Source organism: Lepisma saccharinum, chromosome 23, assembly GCF_977018435.1.
Source record: "Lepisma saccharinum chromosome 23, izLepSacc3.1, whole genome shotgun sequence".
Taxonomy (NCBI): Eukaryota; Metazoa; Arthropoda; class Insecta; order Zygentoma; family Lepismatidae; genus Lepisma; species Lepisma saccharinum.
In genome coordinates this window covers 33,826,600-33,849,691 of record NC_139251.1, presented here as the reverse complement: position 1 = coordinate 33,849,691, position 23,092 = coordinate 33,826,600, and the positions used below count along the sequence as shown (strand labels likewise).

Here is a 23,092-nt window from a genome sequence, read left to right as displayed (position 1 = left end):
ATGAGTGATGACATGATGAAATTGATGAATGAACACTCACAAATCCATGCTCAGGCCAGGATTCGAACCTGGAACCCTTGGCATTGTAGCACGATGTGCTAACCATTCCGCCACGAGGGATATTGTAACAGTTTAATGGCATCATAATCCTATATCTACGTAAAGGTAAAGTTCCCCATGCATATAGCACCGTACCATGAAGGCACATTTAAGGGATGTGAGGGTAGGACCCCACACATTCTCGGCCATTTTAGAGGTGATGTGATCAGCACCATGCTCTGGCCACTTTTACCCCCCAGGTACCCATTGATTTGAGGCTGGGTGAGCCTCAGAGCTGCTTTATGTGGGGATAAGGCAGGAGAAATTCCGACCTTAAATCACCCATCGTGGGAATCGAACCCGGGTCTCCCATGTAGCGGTCAAGACACCCTACGAAGCAGACCTCAACAGCTCTATTTAGACAATAGTGAAAGCAAATCACAGGAAGATTCAGTACAATGCTCTAGAAGGAACTCTAAGCAGAATTTCTCGGAATTTGGAATATCATAGTGGTTTTACAAAGGGGAATAATTTTTGAAAATTTTGCTAGCACCTTAAGGGTATGAGGTACAGTGTTGCACATTTATTTAAATTCTGTCAAAATGCTCCAGAGTATTTGAAATGAGAATCATCCCAATGAAGAAAATGATAATATCCAAAACTTACTTCTTGAATGTTGTCAGCCGAGCCCCACACCTTGTGAATCTTCTCGCTACTTTGTCCAACGCCAAGGAAGTTGCTGAAGGCTTCTGTGGTCTTCTTGACCTTCACATTGAAGGAACCTATCCTCAAAAACCCAGAATCTTTTTCTGAAAAGAAATCGATAAGGCTCTTATAATACAAAGACATACAGAAAATAAAGACATAGTCATGAGACAAAGGATATATGCCAGGAGTGTATATTCTAGGCTAGTTAGGCTATTTGCGAAGCGTGAAGCCTAGAGAGTAAAATACAGAAGAAGAATCGATTACAAAGTGTGAATAAATTTACTCATTTCAAATAGAAAATAATGGTGATTCTGAAGTTGGCAACCTGAATTAGGAGTTGGCAACCAAATTCTTAGAAGTTTGCAATCTGGCTGCCTTTGGGATGGTGAAGAGCGAGCAAAATGGGCATGTCTGACCACTTACACCAAATGTTTATGCAAGCCTATAGTCTTCTCTCTTCCTCCATTGCCTAGGACCACGTGCCATAGTGAGCTATAGAGCTTCTCAACCTTAAAAGTCAGTATGGGTTAAATGGAGCATGGCGTTGCCAGATCAGCAAACGGAGGCGCATCGAGTTGCTGTTAATAACTAATGATTGCGACAAATTTACTTCCTTAATATCATATAGGAAATCTTCAAAATCTATGTATTTGATGTATTTTGGAAAAAGAAAAAAAATGATAGTTACCTCAAGATTTGCATGTAAATGTTTATTTCAACGCAACTATTTACTATTTTACATTTGCATTATATGTGTAATACACACAACTATTGTTACTTCTTTCATTTAATGTTGTATCCTTTATATAAACAGAATTAAATAAATGCAAAAACAAACATTAAGATATATTTTTACGGAAAATAAAGCACACTGCACTTCCTACGAACCGGGGCACCTGCCTGCAACTGAATTGTAACCTAGGTGGCATGCAATGAATTTCATACGTGAGATAGCCAACATAAATAAACTACGATTGCAGAATAAATAACGGTGATGTGGAGTAACAATGCATTCTAAAAATAACTTCAAACAATTGTCAACACTTTTCTCGCTTGGTCTGCATGTGTATCGCGACAAACCGAAAAGTTTCTCGCTAATCAACTTTTTCGTGTTACGGTCTGATGATTTATACAAAATATCCAACGTATATATATATATAACTCTCCTCGTAAGCAAATTAATTCACTCCGGCGAAGAATATCATATCTACAAACAACATAGATCCCATAGAAAAAAAACTGGCGAAGTTGTTCATGCAGTTTGATATTTATGGCTTTTGAAGTATTTACTAGAAAAAAATTAAGCATTTTGCAAAATTGCATAATTATGGAAATTTCAGATCACATGAATTTGTGACAGGTTATATAATGTCGTCATTAAATAGAGCATAAAAAACTCTACAGCATAATGATTTCACTGTTTGAAATTTATAACTTTTACATTTTGTAAATTTTGTAACATCTGACAATGCAGCAGTGGTAGAGAAGGACAGAGCTATTGGCAAAACTCATGTATTAGAGAGAGAGGGAAGTACTCCATTTACTTCCAGACTGACTTTTAAGGTTGAAACACTATAGTCCGGTTATTGGACTCGGCATACGCCACTGACATATGCAATTACAATATCCATGAAAAACGTCCCAAAAGACATGGGTGGAAGAAAGAAACTTTTTCAAATGAAACAACTGAATATACGTGGGATAGTCAGGAAAAAAAGTTTCCCATATGTGTATTTCCAGAAACCATGGAGATTTTGAGTTGGTAATATCTTGTGGTTATACAGGCAACATCCTTGTGTGCCACACAACCTTTTCCTTGTAGAAGAGACAGGAAGAGTTGGGAAATGTGTGCCCGGCTGGCATGGAAAACAGAGGTGTGTTGCAGTCGTGGACAAAGGATAAAGTGCGAACTGTTCTTCACTACGAACAGGTGGGACTTCCAGCATGTCATGTGGTGGACAAATAAAAGAAATGGAAACAAAATATTTCATTTTTCTCAACATTGTACCGAAGTCTCTTCATCCGTAAACAGGGCATGCAGTTTTACAAACAGGTTTCTTGAAACGTGTGAAGCATTATGACAAATACCTGGATGCCCCTGGGGACTATGTTATAAAATAGTGAAATGATTCCTCTTTCTGGTCATGTCCAGTGCTGGACTGGCCCACCGGGACTCTGGGCAAAATCCCAGTGCCCTTTCCCAAATAAAAATTTGGGTGCCTTTTCTTCTACTGCTCACAATCGGAGACAGATATAGCAGTGGTAAAAAAAACAACTTCTATTTTCTGTTCCCTCGTGGACTTCAACAGGGGCTGCTTAAGGAGAGAGCGATCTGAGCGACTGATCGGGAGCTCCCCTCGGGGGCACAAAACCAGGAAGACCCAATTTCATAAGCGCCGAAACCTTATTTCTGATTACATAAGTGTGGCTATTTGGTTGTTAGTTTGAGATTATTTTTAAGTCCACTTTATGCACAGAAAAGCTAACTGGGGCTGGGCCTATATGTTTAAAGTGGGATCCGAACCACTATGTTCCTCCACCTGATATGTGGCTAAAATAGTTGGATTAATTGAAGCCTCTGCTACATAATGTATTAAGTATAGTGCAAAAACATGAAGAAATCTAAGCTAAGACATTACTATTATTTTGATGTCATTATGTAGGTATTAAATAAACACAAACCTACAATAAAAGTGCTCTTTAACAGTAACCCTAAAGTATTTACAAATAAGGCTTTTATTGTTGTCATTAAAACCGCATAGTATAGCGTTACTTTTTTTTATTGGAGAAAGGTGGGAAGTTGGGGGAACAGGGTAGAAAAGATGGGAATGAGCAGGGTGGAAAGCAGGGAGGATGCTAAAAATCCATCTTGCCCGGATGAAGATATTATCTTTAGCCACCACTGCTCCGTCCCCCTACCACCTTGTTCATCCTCTGGCACCATCATTGGTTTTCCTTTTTCAATGACACTCGCAGGTCTGAGATAAGCGAGGGTCGGTCGAGTATAGTGCTCTCCCACGCAGGGCTGTAGGCGAGGGTACACAGCACTATACGCCATATACCCTCTTGTTAATCTTATTTAATAGCTTATACCTTCTGTTACAATGAATTTTATGCCTTTTATTTTACTATAATTATCAATAGCAGTTGGACTTACATGACTTGAGATTTCATGTGATATTCCAGTGATATTTGAAGAAAGGATCAGGTAAAAGGAAGTGTGGCAAAGTTTACAACAATCTCCTTACAATTTCACTTACACAAGTAAGTTTCGAAAGAGCATTTTCCAAATTAAAGATAATAAAACAAGACTATGTAATAGTCTATCCAGTGATAACTTTCAGCACTCTTCCTTATCAATTGTGAACGAATATTATAAACAATTCAGACATTACTGTAATGATAGGCCACAGTAGCGGCAAATAGGGGGGGGGGGGGCAGTTGCCCTCCCAACCTTTTGATACTTTGCACCTGCACTATTCTAAACCTTATGTACCAAGGGAAAGTAAACTGTCCTTTGCCCCCCCCCCCCCCCCCAATCCTAGTTTTGGAACTCAATCGATGCTAGGTCATTACAATCAATGATTCCATGGGGCACCCTGTTGGCAGTCCCAGTCCGGCCCTGCTCATGTCATGTTCTTTCTCCAGAATACAACTCTCTGCAGATGGCAGAATAGTAGGGAAACTTTTTCCCGACTATCCCTCGTAGTTAATTTCAAAAGCCCTGTGCTGTTTTTTTATGTGATTGCAGGGAAAATGAATCCCTCTCTCATACATGTGTGGGTGCACAAGCATGCACGCAACCCCCCCCCCCCCCCCACACACACACATAATAGTGAAAAGTCAGATGGTTGATAAGTGAAAACTATAAAGGTAAAGGGAACATTGTTCATATCTATGGATATGGAAATACAAATAACATTTTATCTAAGTATCAGATAATTTCTTAGCAACATCTTACAAAGATATATATTGGATTATCATGTGTATCCATCACTCAAATATACACATAATGTTGGATTATTTTGATTTTCTGATTGTGTGGATTATTTGATTATCTACATAATTGAATATTCACAGTCAAATGGACATCATTAACCTGTAAGTACCAGACGGTATTTAGAAGTTAATGATGTCCTATGAGAAATACATACAACAATCCCTACCTAAATATTTTCCCAACTACAGCAACAATTAGTGAAAAATTGGAAGCATGGTGCTTACATGAAAGTAAATATTTTCATATGTGTGTGAATGAAAAAATAAAAACTATTAAAAAAATGGCATTTCATATTATGTGTCATTAACATTTTAAAATCAATACAAAATGACAAGTCATTTCAGACTTCAACAACATGATCAGGACAACATGTTTTTATGCTTCCTATCCATTTTAACACAATTTTAATAATTTTATGGTTGGGCATGGTGAACAAGGTTAAAGCAGAGCGTATAGAAGAGAAAGTGTGTGCACTTCGTTTTCTTCCCGTAAGCCAAGTGAATAGAGCGGTGCCCCACCGAAACACTGGCAGCACCTTCGCTTGCGAGCGTCTTCTGCTTGCGGTGCGGCCGCGCTTTACGTAGAGCGTTGTGTTTTGTTGTGCTAGAATAACATTGTGTACTTTTATTAATGACAACGTTGTTACGTTATTCAGTTTAGTGTCGTTAGATTTGTGATTGATCCGTTGTGACTAGTTTGTGTTGTGTTCAACGCATTATTATTGTGTTTGAGACAGCAGCGAGCGAAAACTACAACATGCCTACGTGTTTCGTACTCGGCTGTAGATCTGGATATGACCACTATTCTTCAGGCAGTAGACATTATTTTAGGCCACCTAAAGACAGTAATGGTCTCTCAAAATGGGAGAGTGCCATCCCTAGAAAAGATAAAAAAACTAAGTCATAATTGCTATGTGTGTGATATTCATTTTTCCACTGACCTTTTAGTGAAAGTGGATTCGTTCATAGTGGATGGCGATACAGTAGAAATTCCACGACAAAGGTGGAAATTAAAACCAGAAGCAGTTCCTCATATATTTCCTAATCTGCCCAAATATAAATACCTCACTAAGACAGTTAAGAAGCGAAAATCTCCCATGAAAAGGCAATCCTTGCGGACAGATGATAATAAAGTAAATACTCGTCACAATGTATTATTAAGCTTATCAGTAAAGGATGATTTGCTTCACACTGCGGATGCTAGCAATACAATAGCATTGCTAAAGAAAAAAGTTAAGAATCAGAAACGCAATTTAATTAGAACGCAGAATAAACTAAAGGTCGTACAGGCTAAAATAAATTTGCTTGAAAAAGGCGTTAAAGATGCTAAATTAAAGACAACGGTCACACAGTCAAAACAGTTCGCGTCTCTTAGCAAAAATCAAAAAAATGTAATTGATACAATCTTAAAGAAATGCCAACTAAAAAGTAAGACAGGAATAAGATACAGTTCTGAGTTTATACTGGATTCTCTTCTATTAACAATTAAGTCCCCCAAGGGGTATAGACACTGTTTGCATCACCATTTGCTATCTTTGCCTTCTGAAGCTCACTTGAGAAAATTGGTGAAGGGTCTTAAATGTCCTTACGGCGTAAATTCCCATGCCATCGACGCTATAACACATTTTTTTAGTGAAAAGAATGAGAATGAGCTTAGCGGAATGCTGATTTTTGATGAAGTTAAACTTAGGGAAGCAATTCAGTTTAACTCGAATTCCTTAAAAATAGACGGCTTTATTGATTTGGGAAATCTTACTCCAGACGAAAGCAAGAATCAATTAGCAAATCATGCTCTAGTTTTTATGTTTGTTCCTTTTCTGTATAATTGGATTCAACCCATAGCAGTATATGCTAGCAGGAATGCCATCCCTGGTGACATTCTCACAAAAATACTTATTCAGGTAATCATACATTTGGAAAAAGCAGGGGTCAGAATTATTGGTTTTACATCTGACGGTAGCGAATCTAACAAAAAGTTAAGGAAATGCTTAGGAATTTCCGGAAACAGAAACAATCTTAAGTGCTCTATATCCAATCCAGCTGACTATAATAGAAAGCTTTGGGCATTTTCAGACGCACCACATATATTTAAATGCATAAGGAATAACTTCTATGATAAAGTGCAGGTGTACTATAATGGTGATATTGTTGATTATTCATTTTATAGAAAAGTGCATGAACATGATTCATCTCCTGAATTTTCCGGTATGAAAGCTTGCTACAAAGTAACCTCTGCTTATTTGGATCCTAATTCATTCCAACGAATGAATGTAAGACTCGCACCGCAGCTGTTCAGCAGATCTTATTAGATTAGATTAGATTTATTTTCTTTTTGTGCGAGCCATAGGCTGTACGCACTACATATTTTTGATTTTTCTACACTATTTTGTTACATTTAGTCTTCGTTTAAGCTGTCTCTTACTTTGTTCCCTATATACACATTCTTCCCCTCCCTCGACAGTTCTTCTTTCAGTCTTTCTCCTAACTTCTCTTTTCCTGCACTCTCACCAAAACACCCATACATGTTGCTTTACACACACTTACACTATAAAGATGGCTCGTCTGGAGCATGATCACTCATTTCGCTACCTTCTCTAATAGCTTTCCCCCGCCGTTCTCTTACCTCTCCCAGGTATTTCCCCACTTGCTGCGCCGCTTCCTTTATCTTTATTCTGTCGTCTACCACTTCTATCATCTCCCTGCCTGTTAAGTTTTTCATCCATTTGTCCCTTAGGTCACGTGTAGAAGGGCAGTGCAGTAGGATATGCTCGTCCGTCTCCTCCCCATCGCACAAAGGACATATCGTTTCCCCTGCTTCGTTTCTCTTTCTTAGTTGTTTCCATCCCCCTAATCTGAACCATGCCAGCGCGCCTCTTTCATTTTTTCCCACCACCTGGATATATTTCGCTTTCCCCCATTCTCTTACTCTTAGCTGTTCCCTGATTGAGGTCTTTGTTTGGCAGTCTGCTATTATTTCTTGCCTGTCTATGTCGAGAAACCTGTCCCTGATTTGATTTTCTGTTGAGATGCCCCCCCTTCCTCCCTCTTCCCATACCCAACCCATTCCGCTATTATATAAGAGATTTTTCACTTCCAGGCCCCAGCTGTAAACGTTATGCTCTCTTGTCTGTATTTCCAAACATTGTCCCCTCAGTGTAGTTTGGCCCTCTTGTGATAATCGCATCCAATATTTAACAACCCTCATCCGTGCTTGTACCGCGTCTCTGTTCAGTCCCAATTCCTTAAGAATCCCACAGTTGGCCGTGCCTCTGCTTACGCCCATTACTCTCTTATAAAATTCTGTTTGTATGCCAATTATTGTGTTGTCCCCCCTTAACCCCCACAGTTCTATTCCATAGTTTAATGTACCTAACACTACTGATGAATAGAGGTTTTGAATGACCGGGAAAGGCATTTGAGGTGCCTTATTTATTATCCTTATGACTTGTTCTATTGCAAATTTTGTTTTAGTTTTTCTTGCCCTTATGTGGTGTGTCCAACTCCCTGTCATGGAGAGCGTTGCCCCCAGGTATGTGAAGTTTTTAACCCGCTCGATTAACTCTCCCCCGTATGTCCATGTCTCTTGTCTGCTAAATATGTAGCCATTTTTGTAAGCAATAATTTTTGTCTTTTTAATGTTTACCTTCATTTTATATTTGATGCACCCCTCATATATGCTATCTATGCCCCTTTGAAGACCCTCTATTGTCTCGGACAAGATGACTATGTCGTCTGCATACATAAGGACTGGTATACTTTGCACTCCTATACATGGGATAGAATCCTGGTCCATGTTAATTTCATGCGCTACCCAATCTATGAACAGTGAAAATCAGAGGGGTTAGAAGGCAGTGAAACAACGGAAAATGTCACAAGGGACCTAAACTGCCTGGTTGACGCATTAAATTCATTCACTCCTGCACAGGCAATATATAAAGGATCAGAAGTACATACAACTTTAATAAAATGGAATGCTGTCCTTAGAGATAATCGAAATTCCTTCGCTTCAGAAAAAAAACTCTAGAGTCCTTAAGAGTGACTTTAGAATGTACTTTAGAAGTGTCCGAATATTTGTGGAAGAACAATTACAAGTACGTTTTGACAGGAAAATTTAATCAAGATCCCCTAGAACGCCATTTTGGTATATTGCGGTCGTTCACTTGTGATGATCATCCCTCCACTGTGGATTTTCTGCAATTACGTATGCTGCAATCAATTTACGTACCAGTAAAACTTGTTTTATTTTCGGGCGGAAACTGTGAATACAGGACTGAATCTCCTCTGACGTCTTTTGTTAATCAAATGCGAACTCTGGCAAGATCAACCGAAAATAAAAATCTTTCGGTGAAGAAGCAAGCTGAAAATAAAATAAGGGAAACCATTTCCATTGTTGAAGATGAAATTCAAATACCGGACTGGGAAAACAACATACCAAACTTAAACGAACAAAGTGTTGGTAAAGAATACTTGGTGTATCATTTGGCAGGATACATAGTGCGGTATATTTCCAAAGTGACGGATTGTAAACTGTGTACAACTTTTCTGCACGAGGAACCAACTAATGTACCTGCCTCACTTACGCTAATCCAAGACTGGTTCGGGCGACGGCTGTAAATACCTTACATATGCATCGAAAAGTGTTTATGATGTTCTGTTACGAGTGGAAGAATTTGTTGCAGAAAAAATATCATGTGCTAATAGTTTATGGGGTGATATATTTTTTGAGTGTTTGGACAATTTAAATATAATTGTTGTAAAAACTTCGCAAGTGAAGATCATGTGCTGCGTACGCTACCTAAACTCGTATTTCACTATCTGAAATGTCGATTTTTCTTCTGCACCAAGGAGATAAGAAAGGAATTAAGTGCCTCGAAGACAGCAAAATCATCTCGGAAATTCTCCAAACTATCCAGCTACTGAGCTTTTATCCAAACTTAAGTAACATGCATTTTTGTTTCTTATGTAGTTAGTTATGTAAGCAACGCGAGCATCTTCCGCGCCCTCTCAAACGTCACCACTGCCATCTAGGCGGTGGACCACGGCAACTCAGGGAGTGCGCACACTATTTCTTCTATACGCTCTGGTTAAAGTATTGTTACTTCCTTGTTGCAATGTTTTAACCCTTCCATGACATTCTTTTCTCCCATCCCTGAAGAAGGATTAAGGTTGTCCAAAAATTTGAAAGGAAAACAAGGTACATGTGATTTTATCCTGTTTTTAAAAATTAGAAGTCCCTTATCTAAGTATGGATTAGTAAATTGTATTAGAATGCACACTATTTTTAAAGAAACTAGAATTTGTGTATTACAAATAAGTACACACACCACATAAAATTTCAGTTGACACAAAATTAAATATACTCTTCAATTCAAATATCCTCAACAACTTTGCTCATAGTGTTAAATTATTACAACATAAGCCCCTAATTGGACCACCTTAAAATTGTAGAATTATCACTACTGTGAAAATCAAGGTTTCCGATTATGGCTACAACAGGAAAATAACTTGAAATGGACATACCTGCATGTTTTTTCCTTGCTTTGATCTCTGGAAGTGGAAAGAAATTAAAAGTATATTAATACACAATAACAATCAGGATTGAAATTTTACAGGTGACAATAAATATGGGCAATATATAATATATGACACAGAAACATTAGCAAACATTAAAAAACATCCCCCCCCCCAGGTACAATACAAACTGCTTAACAACAATGTATAATGAAAATGTACATAATAAAAAAAAAGTAAGTATGCAAAAGTGAAGTGTGGCGAAAGTGTGTTCGAGGTACATGACAAAATTACTGATTGATTGATTTAGTTTATTTTACTTCGCGTTTTGTGCCTCTTGGCTAATTTGCGAAGATGGGGATGAGTGATGAAATGGATGAAAATGGACATTCAAAAACAACCATACCCTACCGGGATTCGAACCCGGGACCCTTGGCGTCGCAGCGCGATGTGCTAACCACTCGGCCACAGGGTCGGGCGACAAAATTACTGGTTTAGTGAAATCATGATGTTGATTTAAAAATGTGTAATTTACGTTTTGTTCCAAATGTGCCTTTTGAAGTTGTTTGTGCTTGTACATCCAACATTTTAAAAATTACATAGCTCTCAAATGATATTTTATCCTATGCCATTAGCAAATGCTTTCTTTGAGTTGATTGTGAATATACAGGGTGTATCGTAAGTAATAGCGCAAACTGATACAGGTTAAAGTTCACGATAATAAAAGCAAAAAAGTCTCAGTAAAGGTGGGTCTGCAAACGAGCCATTTTTGAGATAATCGGGAATGTGTGATTATAAGCTGCCACTGATTTCATTGTTTGCAAACGTTGTCCTAGTTGGTAAAATGTACTCTTCATTGCTGTAAGGTTCTGTTTTCACTACACAGTACAGCACAACTGACGTGACTCCTACAGTACGATTAGACTGTGTACTGACTGTATCCATCCTGTTTGATTACAATGTCACCTGTCGGAAATGTTCTGTTTTGTAAACAAAGAGCAAACCTCCGAACGCTCAAGGAGTAAAGCACTCTTGTGTTTACAAAATGCAATCAGTGACGGCTTGTACCCACACATTCGCACACATTATTACCATTTTGCCAACTAGGACGACATTTACAAACAATAAAGTCAGTGGCGGCTTGTAATCACACATTCGCGATTATCTCAAAAACGAATCGTTTGCAGACCCATGTTTACTGAGACTTTTTTGCTTTTATTATCGTGTACTTTCACCTGTGTCAGTTTGCGCTATTACTTTTGAGACACCCTGTATAGTTCACACTTCAGTGCAGACGGTAGAAACTGATAATGAGTATGGACAAATATTTAAGTATCTGCAGTTTTGTCCAATAACATTATAAGAGAACACTATTGATTGATTGATTTGTTTTATTTTACTTTGCTTTTTGGTCCACTTTTGGCTAATTTGCAAAGATGGGGATGACTGAAGACATGATGAAATTGATGAATGGACACTCACAAACATCCATGCTCAGGCAGGGATTTGAACCTGGGACTCCTGGCATCGTAACGCGATGTGCTAACCACTCCGATCACTATTAAATCGGAATTTACATACATTATTTTGCATTATAATATAATGGAGATTGGACAAATTCAAAGAACTTTTAAACGACATTCATGAACAAAATACCAGTGGCGGATCCAGAAATTATAGTTGAGGGGAGTGAATTTCTCTAAAAAATAACCTCTTTTTTTTTTTTGCACAAAAATTGGGGTCCAGGGCTGGAATTGATGGTTATTAGGTCTATTGTATGCTGTTATCATAATTCCTCCCACTGCCATGGTGAACTGAACAATCAGATATGAGAATTAAAATGAATAAACAAAGAAACAAAAACCTAATATCTCAAGGGGTCTCAATTTCGATTTCATTCTCGAACCTGTTAAACTTAGTGATAAAAGACAGAACATTTGAGATAAAAAAATATTAAGCATAATAATAATATATCCAATAACTTAGCAGTTAAGAGGGGTGATCGCCCCTATCGCTCTCCCTGTGGATTCACACCTGCAAAATACACTGAGGAAATTACAAAATTTTCACAATAATTTGTGGGGGAAACATACATTATTACAGAATGTTAACTGCCCATAATACATATAAGACATAGAAAAAGTGCACATGTAATTTTTAATGTTAATCGACTGAAAAATTATTTCCCAAAATGAATGGGAACCTGATACAAACAAACAACAAATAACAAAATTATCAAATTCACATATGAGAAAGTTTTCGATTCAGTGTACTTTTACAGAATATGTGCAAAAATGAGGTAAAATTTGTGAAAAGGGCCAACAATGATGTAAAATGCTACATTTGGGTTATTTATCCACTTACTATGAATGAGAGCATGCGTTAAGTACATAATTTTATCCACTTTATGAACAATTTTGGGCAACGATTAACACTTTTGGTATTATTACGAATGCAAAAAATAAAGTCCTTAAATATAGGGATTATGATATAAAAATTGAGGAAAGTACCAATTACATTCCCTTGTATAGCATGAAAATTAGTATAAGGCAATCAAAACAGATGATGTCATTTTCAAAACACTCCAAAATATGGAGAAAAAAACAAACTACTTTTGTGTCTGTAGACAAGAATAATTTTGCAAAATTTTGATAGGGACAGGAAACGGTAGGCCCACACCTGGCTTCACTAATGCATCTATTCAAATAATAAAGTGAAACAGTTGGAATGTCTGTCTATATTATTTCTGTGTAGAGCTGTTCCCATACTGATAGCGCACATGCGCAAACTATCTGGACATGCTCTCTGAATGATCTTATGCCAGCTTTAGATGAAAGCATTTTTCTTATAATTTTTCGTAACATTTATGCCATGACTAAAATGATACTGCGTAAAGTGAGAAATTTTATGGCATTTCAGATGCCATGGCATATTTCATGGCATTTCTCAAGGATAGGATCGGCCCTATTTCCCTAGCATTTTCGTAGCATAACCAATCAGATGCGACCTCTAGGTCACAAGTGAATATGTAATGGTGGCCAAGTGAGATGTAAACAATGTATCATTTCACATTTTCAAAAGGCGATAACTATTCAACCGAGAGGAATAACGTTTCGTATTAAATAGTTTTAGGTATAAAACAATGGCGCTGCTTAAATACAAACTTTATAGCGTTTACTGTACGTGCTTGGAAGAATATTTTAGTTTTTTCAATTTTAAACACCGTGCACTCACCATAGATGGTGTAACTCGATGTGCCTTTCGTGCTGTATGTATTATACATTGTAATTGCTAAAGCTAACCGAAATGTTCCATAAAATGCTTTCGTTTAAAGTACTATCTGTTATAAGATTCTTGGAAGCATTTACATAGCATTTATGCTAGCAACAATGTTAAAGGAAATGCTTTCGTCTAAAGTCTGCCTTAGAGATGAAAAATAACTGTCAAGGAGCATACCATTGCAAAATTATTTTTTGGACAAAATGATTGGATCTGGTTTCATAGATTAATTCTTAAACAAAAAAAATTAATGAGACATTTAAAAGAGAACATCTTACATATGTACAGTTAGGAATTTTGAAATCATTAAAAGATACCATCTAATTTCTATAATTTATGTTTCTTTTCAGAAGACAAGGCAGGTAATGGTAAAAATCAAGAGGCAACAACACTAGGTTGTTTTTCAGAATAGGGTGCAAGTTGTAGAAATTTCAGTATCATTAACAGCAATTTTTCACCTGACTGTACATATGTATTTGTTGAATATATGTGATATGGAGATCAACATTATCCTGTGTTTTCCCACTTTTAATTATTACAAAATCTGGACATAGCATTAACAAAATCTTATTACAGTTATAGGTTAGATGTGAAAAAAAAAGCATACCTGGCAATATATCTAGTCCAGGTCCTTCACCAAAGCGAACATTATTCCAAGCAATGTCTATTGTAGAGAAATATACATGCATAACAAGGCAGTGTTAACATGCAACATAAAAAGAAAAATCATTCTTTAATATAGAGTGGCGCATATTGTATTTACCAAGTGAAAAGACAATGGAAAGACTGTGAGTGCTTGTAATAACCTTATATGGTTATGAAATAAAATTATACACATAAACATTTAATACAGTGTATAATATGAACAATACATACATCAGTGCATCTTGAAAATATTGTCCTCTTAATGTCCTCCTTCTGCTTGCATGGACTCCTTGAGGTGATGCGGAAAGGCTTTCATGACGCGCGTCTCAACATGTTCTGTGAAATACCGCATACTTCACGGCGACTGACGGTTCACAACATTGCCCACGGCTCTCCACTGTCTAACCCACCTCAGAATGCTGTGTGTGTCTAGAACAGGTGCATGGCGAACTTCATTGTTCCGCCGCAGTGCCCGGTGCCTGATTGGATGAAGGCTTCCACTGACGCAATCCACATCTGTACCGGTATACTAATTGCCTGAATCCCCAACTCTCCACGGATGTAGGTATGCCACACAAGTGTACGTGCATTCTGGCAGGGTTGCCAACTCAAATTGGTAGATACAATATGTGCCACCCTGCATTACTTACCAATTACTTTAATGTTTCACACTAAGAAAAAATTGATAAACATGCCAAATTACACTAGTTCTACGCTAAAGGAAAGAAAATCAGCATTACCTTTCACCAAGCACTTAGTGATTGCTGGAAGACTATGAGAAATAATAATAATGTTATTTTTAGTAGGTTTAATATTAACTCGAAAAATATCTTTCATTAAATGCAGGACAATGTTAGTTATCAGTTAATAGGTATAGTCCTACATCCACTGATCATAATAATTTCAGCCTATGTTCCTGAATATATATCTCATTAAGCTGGAAAATTTGCATTGTAATTTTAATTAATATAATGTAACTCATGGTGCAAAAGCCTTTGAGAACCAAGGTTTACCTATCGACTGCCGGCCTCACTCCCACCTGCCGAGGTGGGAAATCATCCAACAAGTTACGAGGTGACGTGTGGTCAGCATGACAAAACCTCGTCGTTGTTCGAGGTTTTTCCATAACTGGGTTACGCTACTTATTCATAGCTCCCCAATTGCTTCATGATAGTGAGTGGCCACTGGTCCCCCCATATACTAGCTGAAATCTCAGGAGAAAAGTTGTTATGCTTCTCCCCAGGAGACTCGAACCGGCACATGTCCCACAGCCTGAGCCCAAACCTGATGCCTTAAACCACACAGCCACAATGCAGAGTTTTATTTTAATTGTTAGGTATAATTGTATGTTATAAAATCATATTTATTTACTTTGATACCAAAGAACCTTCTGTTTATATGTGCATATATATATATATATATTGATGGCATATTTTATTGTTATGTTGAGCAGTATGTATGATTGTATATGCTGCTGCAATACGTATATGTATAATTTGTCTAATTGCAATGTACTATATTTCTAATATAGAATGTAGTGTAATGACTTGTCCATCATGATTGTACAATGTACAACAAATGATCGTATGAACGAAAATAAATCAAAATCAATTTAAAACTGTTTCGAAAAGCAATGCGGGATGTGATACAAGACACTATTTGAAAATCCCAGTGTGAAAATTGAGTTGGTATTTCGAACCTTTCATGAAAAAACAATTAAGGTAATTACACTTTGTCAAATATCTAATTTAGAAATGAAGATTCAAAAGAGAGCAATATGGTAGCTCTTCCATATATTCTCATCCCCAGTCAAATAAGAAATAAAACTAGTAATTTTGTTTTGTCTACAATTCTCTATTGCCTCAAATACCCTTTCTGGTGAGGGCTTATTATCACTATTCGGTTTGTAAAAGTACTGCATTTTAAAACATTCTTATATTTTTCTATTTGGTGAGATTTACCACATCTATTCCATATATATCACTTTTGTACAATTGACTGATTCTTCTACATACTGACATTTTTCTTGCATGTATGTACTGTAGAATAATTCTTTCAGTTTAAGTATGTTACTTTTAAGGAAAGGAGGTGCAGTTACGCACCAATTGTTCATTTATTTCACCCGAATGGGCACTGCTACTAAAAATAACTTGGGTGTATCAAGAGTATGAATTTCTATCCATGTTGCACGTGGAAGCGTTTTTCTATGTTGATTTCCGCTTGCCAAACACATCTTCAAACTGCCCTCTCTCCATTGATATAATTTTCTATTCCATTGGAAGTTTGATATTTCCAAGAAAAAAAATCAAATGATACTCCCATAAGCCCAATGCATTTCTCCTTGCCTCCTATGGGCATCCTGGCAGTATTGCCAAACCTGATGTGCATAACAGAGCTAAATTTCACCTTGGATGAAGTTAAAACTGACTTTCAAGAAGCTAGATTTACGAAGTGCTTCCTAGAGTAATGTTAGTTGTTAAAGGGGTGGGGTGCTGCTATTACCATTTACTCTAAATTGATGACAATTTATTCTTAGTTTTCACCATCTAGATCCGGCAGCATCAGCTATCTCATGATCATATGAAATCGAAAATAAAGGATTCCCTGATAACAATATTATGTCAATTTCACATCAACACAGCGCTATAAAAAAAAAAAGTAGCTGGGGATATAAGAGGGGTGGCACGATGCAGCAAATATAACAATATCACATCACGTGCAAAATGTATAATAATGGCAAAAGTTGGTCTATGTGGGCCGGATCCAGTGATGGCATCATAGTGGAGCATGAGGGCAGGCACCCCAGTTCACAGCCAAACAAGTGCACGAAAGAGCCAGACTTGACTCCAAGAGACCTAAGTTGGCAACACTGCCATGGGGGATGAACTTGGGAAGATCCCCGTGAAGACTTTCCTGCATGCTCTTAGCCACATTTTTTTATGTTACACTTCAGGAGAACAGATGCTTCATGAGACATTTACTTATAGTTTGATCAATGTTACACTTATAACAAGATAAATTACAATCCATGAAAGGAGTGCATGCTCTCCCAAAATGTAACATCAAAAATCATGTTTAAATGCTTGTTATCACTGTAAACTAAAATATTGAAATTTATATTATATCTTAATTTGTGAACTTTGTGTTGTCACAACTGAATTTATGATGACGAAATATGTCAGAATTTGAAGTAAAAAATCATACGCAATGATGGAACAATATGAAATGTTAATTACATGGATATTTACATTGTATAATGCAAAGACAAACTGCACATAGATAGGACAACACACATTTGCATAATGAGCAAAAAATGTCATGCAATCTGGTACATGTTTACTTTACCTTTCAAACTCAGCTCGAAGATTAGCTATAAGGAAAATAATTCTTTTGAAATAATGAAAAAATAATAATTTGGTTCACAATTTTCATGCTACTTTATTATTTTTAATTTTTTTTCAACTTCATAATGATCTTTACTTTGCATACATTAGATTTTTCTTTGTATATACAGTGTTGTCTGCAATCATGTGCATGATGAACCTTTTACTTCAAATCTTTAAAACAGTATTACAATATATTCATTTCATTATTTAAAACTACTTTGATCGCACACAAAGTTACACATTACATGGAAAAGTACACAAAAAAAATAACAATGAATATTGTAATATAAATAATTAATTTGTGGAACCACAATTAGTTTTGTTCAGAACAGTATGTGTACTGATAAACTAAAGTTGTTAGTAACGAGGCCATTTGATTTGCACATTTGAATACATTTATTACTTAATTACATGGTTAGCACAAAGGTGCAGCTTTGTTGTTATTTCCAACTATTATAGATTTGTTTGTTAAATATATTACAACAAAGAAATGTTAATTTTGGAAACATTTCAGAACATGTGAAAAGGACTGGAATGTAAAAGTAGGTTTAACTCATAAGTTAAAGGATCAGCACTCGAAGGAAGGGGTGTGTTGGGCGGATGGTATCCCCCGGTTAGCAAAATTTTCACAAAGTATCCCCCTCAACTGCCTTATTGCCATGTTAAATCATAGGATCATATCCCAGCTGACTCCAAAGCTCAACCAAAAATCTCTCCAGCTAGAATTAGCACTAAAAAAGATTATTTAGAGAAACCCATTATGGCAATTCTGAGGGTGGAGACAAGTGCAAAGACAGCTTCTTGAAGCTACCACCCACCAGACAAGTTATTGTTGTTGGTAATTATATGAAGATTAACAAATGCTCATTCGTATGTGACACACATACACACACTCCTATTCTGTTTCGCCATTCTATCAAGTTATCGACTTAGATTTCAACAATATCTTGTTGTATACGCAGACAAAAATACAATTTTTGCAATTAGACCAACTTTAGTGGCATGTTCATGAATTTTGTGTGTGGAGTCACATCTTCAATATTTTAACAGTCATTCCTATCTTCACTATAAGTTCCTGCATTCAACACTTCTTTATGGCATCACACCAATCTCCTGCAACTCTGTGCATGCCACCAAGCAGAGGTGTGCAGGACCCCAAAAAGTCTATACCGGGATCAGGAAAAAAATGTCTGTCCCGATCCTGTCTATCTACCCATTGATATAAAAACATGTTTTCCAGACACATGACAAACTCAATGATCATGTCTATCTTATTGTCTTTATTACTTTTGATGCTTACTTTACTGGCCCATTTTATTTTTCATCCCACTAAATGCAAAAATTTAAAGCCCTTCCATTTTTTTAATGATAATATTAATTATACAGGGTGATTCAAAAGTTGCTTAACACACCTATAAAATGTAAAGGAATTATGCTGGGTACAAATGGTCATGGTAGAAACAGGTTAGACTTGTGGGAACCCTACTGGTGTGTTCCAAGCGGCTGTCCGCCATATTGAATTCAACTTAAATATTTAAATGGGAAGGGGGTGATGTGATACATCAAATCAGGCTAGAATTTCATGAGAAATGCAATGGTGAAGTTTTTTCCAACTTATCTTTAACCAGTAAAAGGTTATGATTATGATTATAACAAATGTCTCATTTTCCAGGTGTGAGAAAACAGTGCCAGAATGCTCCTACTGAGTTAGGAGATTCCATCGTCACCTGTCGTTGACTGATCCTGTCTCCAGGAACTTTTGTAGTAATTGTGCAACTGTCACATGCAAGCATTATGGCACTGTTTTCTCACACTTAGAAAATGAGACATTTGTTACAATCATGCAGTCGTGACTTTTTACTGATTAAGGATACATCGAAAAACCTTCACCATTGCATTTCTCATGAAATTCTAGCCTGATTTGATATATCACATCACCCCCTTTCCATTTAAATATTTTGAGTTGAATTCAATATGGCGGACTTTCGCTTGGAACACACCAATGTGGTTCCCCCTAGGTCTAACCTGTTTCTATCATGACCATTTGTACCCAGCATAAGTCCTTTATATTTTATAGGGGATGTTAAAGGACTTTTGAATCACCTTGTACTGTGCTGTAATTTTTTGTCATGACAATCAGATCACCATAAATATAAAAGATTCCACCAAATTTTCAGATTTTATTAGAAATCTTTATAAAATAATCAATGTTATTAGAAATTTCTGGTACAAAAATATCAGTGCCCCAAATTACAAAAGAACCATTTTTAGTCAAAACATTAATCTCATATCTTTACTGTATACCAGCAGCAACAAAGATACTGTAATAATATTCATCTACATTTCTAGCTAATATGACAATACCTTCTATACCAGTCCTGTCGGTTGATCACTGACTAGCATCAAGTTTTGTTTTTAGAAAAATTGTCTACTAGGAATAAAAAGATACATTTTAGAAAGAATATATGCTAGTTAGAAGTTAGTTGTTCAACGGGCTAGAACACATAATCATGCACCCCTTCACAATGCCTATTTGAATTATATTCTGACCTTGGATTCAGTTTTCAAGTGGTTCAGACTCATATTACAAATAATGATTCAGGGAAATTTATGGAACAGTCACTGAGCATATTTAGAAAAACTGACACTGCACATGACACGGAATGTCATGTTAATGTTTCAAAAGTAAAATAGTGTTTTTTCTCATTAAAATATATGAAATGCATGTGGTTTCCAGATTTGTGAATAGTGAGAAAAATCTAAAATAAAGAATATACACTAACACATGATATGAGTATAGTTTTCCGTGGACATTTTATGTATTTTATGTATTATCTTCACCAGCCTAGCTTGTTAAATAATAATGCTACATTTTTTTATCCTAAAGCTATGTAACTTAAAAATGGATTGTGACTGGCCTTTTCACCCTATATCTTCTGACAGCAAAAACATGTGCAAATCTTTAATTTTTTTTCATTTCAACTACATCTGTGAAAAAAAGCACTACATGCACTGTGTCAAGCTGTTGTGACAAAGACAATAGGGACCTGCTGAGTGTATTTTACTGAAGGTATAAATGCCCACATGTCCACATGATGTGAGCATGATGAAATATAGTGCAAATAAATTGAAGAATATGTCCAGGTAAGAACTTCTCATTTGTTGGCATGTAGACTTTATTCTAGATAGTATGAAGTGTAGTAATTTGGGCTGTTGAATTATAACCTATACATTCCCATGTTATTCAGGATGGAAAGTAGTAATCAAAAGTATTCATTTGAAAGAAAAACGGATAGTAAAAAACTGGCAACAGAATTCATGACGACTTCTCTCACTGGAATGCCTCTGAATCAATAAAACATATTGCATTTGAAATAAGAACGTTGCAAGTTATGCTTGATACAGTCTTTTCATTGTATCCAGCACTTCACAACTATCTTTCTGCATCTCTAGAACAATGCACAAATAGTCTGCAGTCTTTCCCAATAGATGCAAAATAATATGCGATTGTTTTAAGTTTTGTTTAAAAAAAAAATAATTCGTGGGGCATTTCGTTCTGGTTTACTGAACTTTTTCAGGTAAAGATAATCAAACACACAACCTTACGTAACTAGTCACCCTTCCAGTGTAGAGTGTGTAGAGACCCTTCCAGTGTAGATTGTGTAGAGAAGTGTAGAGTAACTAGTCATCTAAGGTTTTGTGTGTGGTTATTTTGGCTCGACAAAGTTCTGGGAAACCAGGGAAAAACATCGCCGAACCTTGAAGAAGAACTTAGTTACAACAATAGCCACTTAACCAATGAACCCAAGAACAGAATACCATCAATCATAATGCATGCACAAATCTACACGAGTATGCCCACTGCGGTGTTAAAACTACAAATGTTTCCTGTGCTTTGAAGGCTTCATCATGCTCGCCCTAAGAAAGCTCTGGCGCAAGGACACCCTGCCCTTGGAGTGACGCCTTAGTTCAACATCATGCAAGTCTGCAGTGTTAGAGGATGAGTCTGGTGCGTTTGAATGTGATGAACTCGTGTACTCACTCCGGAAGGTGTCTGCCGATACAGAAGTGTCCTGGCTTATTTGATACTGGCGAGGTTTCTTACCACTCCAATCTCGCATGTTGGGGTCGGCACCTGAAATGTACATGCAAACAAGTAATGGAGTGTTCGGAAAGTTACTTTTTAAAAGGTAACTAGTACAGTTACTTGCTTAAAAAAATAACAGAGTTACAGTTACTAACTTTAAAAAGTAACTCAGTTACAGTTACCAGTTACTTTCTACTGGAATTTTCCTGCCAAGAAAATGTGTTCGACACATACACAAGCCCATAATTATCAACTGAGTTTCTGTTTGAATAAGATGTTTATCCCACAACACAATTGTATAATTTTAAGTTGAATCAGTGTTTTAGAAATTGTATGGTTCTTCTATTTGTTCTAGATTATATAAATAAATAATAACTTAAAATTTGAAGTTTCATAATCAATACAATAGGCTGTTAAATAATAAAAATTAAGGGCAAGGAACACAGTCTCCTTTCTGCAGCCTGAGGAGCCAAAAAAAGCGGCAGATCTATGAGAACTGATGTTGGAGGGATGCTAAGATGTTATATGGGTTCAAACAAGGATACTTGTTTTAAGTATACAAGAAACATGCTACTGTCATGAGCTCGAAATAAAATGTTCTAATGGCCAAACATTATACTACTTAATAAAATACACAAAACACATGGATTGGGGGGGGGGGGGAGGATGTGGATACTACCCCAGACCAAAAAATTCCAAAACAATGTTCTGATTACTGAAAACGTTAAGTTAGAGAGTGAGTGTTTCCATCTCCATAATACATGAGGCCCTAAACACATTTGCTCATGGTAATTTTATAAAGTTTATTTAGCTTATTAATTGAATTAAGCAGCTGCTTGCAAGTTGCAATTACCACACGAGGAGAAATACATAATCTACAATATATAGGAGGTTCTGCTCACTATTTGAATGTAACAGAACTGAAATATATGTTCACTTTACGTGAAACTGTATGCCCTTAAGGTTACATCAGGAAAACATTTTCCTGCTCTATGCAAATCCTGTTTCAAATTGATACTAAACCTACCTCATGGTAATAAAAAAGTTTACGCATCACAGTATTCAATCTTTCTGGAACTAATAACATAATTTTACAAATATAAGTGAACAAACTCACCATAAACTTGCACTAATAACTTAAATACATCCTCATGTCCAAATTGCATTGCTAGGTGAAGTGGTGTATATCCCTGAAAAAAGGAAAGCAAGATATACAGGATACAGATAAAAGTAATAAGCTATCATTTCTACAATCTACAAAGATGCATTTTGAATGAGTAAATACATCTTAGCAAAGATACTTAGTACCTTTGCAACATTGATAAACATATTTAAAATTTTATTAATTTATACTAAGCAATCTCGAGATGCAGGCATGTAAAGATTGTGAGAATAAAAACAAGCTCTCATAAAGGTAAAGATCCACTTTCAGTACCAT

The 23,092-nt window shown here is 36.5% G+C and overlaps 1 protein-coding gene across 2 annotated transcripts in view; it reads right to left on the bottom strand.

Annotated features, from left to right (window-relative positions):
* Positions 1-22,839, bottom strand: part of LOC145977816 (uncharacterized) — a 29,547-nt gene extending 6,708 nt beyond the window's left edge. The window contains exons 1-5 of one of the 2 annotated variants that reach the window (XM_083110129.1): positions 22,772-22,839; positions 21,610-21,702; positions 14,144-14,200; positions 10,267-10,293; positions 706-848 (exon numbers count right to left, since the gene is read on the bottom strand). In XM_083110129.1, coding sequence (XP_082966255.1) covers positions 706-848; positions 10,267-10,293; positions 14,144-14,200; positions 21,610-21,702; positions 22,772-22,820 — 369 coding nt within the window. In that variant the 5' untranslated portion in view covers positions 22,821-22,839. The remainder of the gene's footprint in view (positions 1-705; positions 849-10,266; positions 10,294-14,143; positions 14,201-21,609; positions 21,703-22,771) is intronic. The other variant, XM_083110130.1, reaches the window with a different exon arrangement.
* Positions 22,840-23,092: the final 253 nt, after the last annotated feature.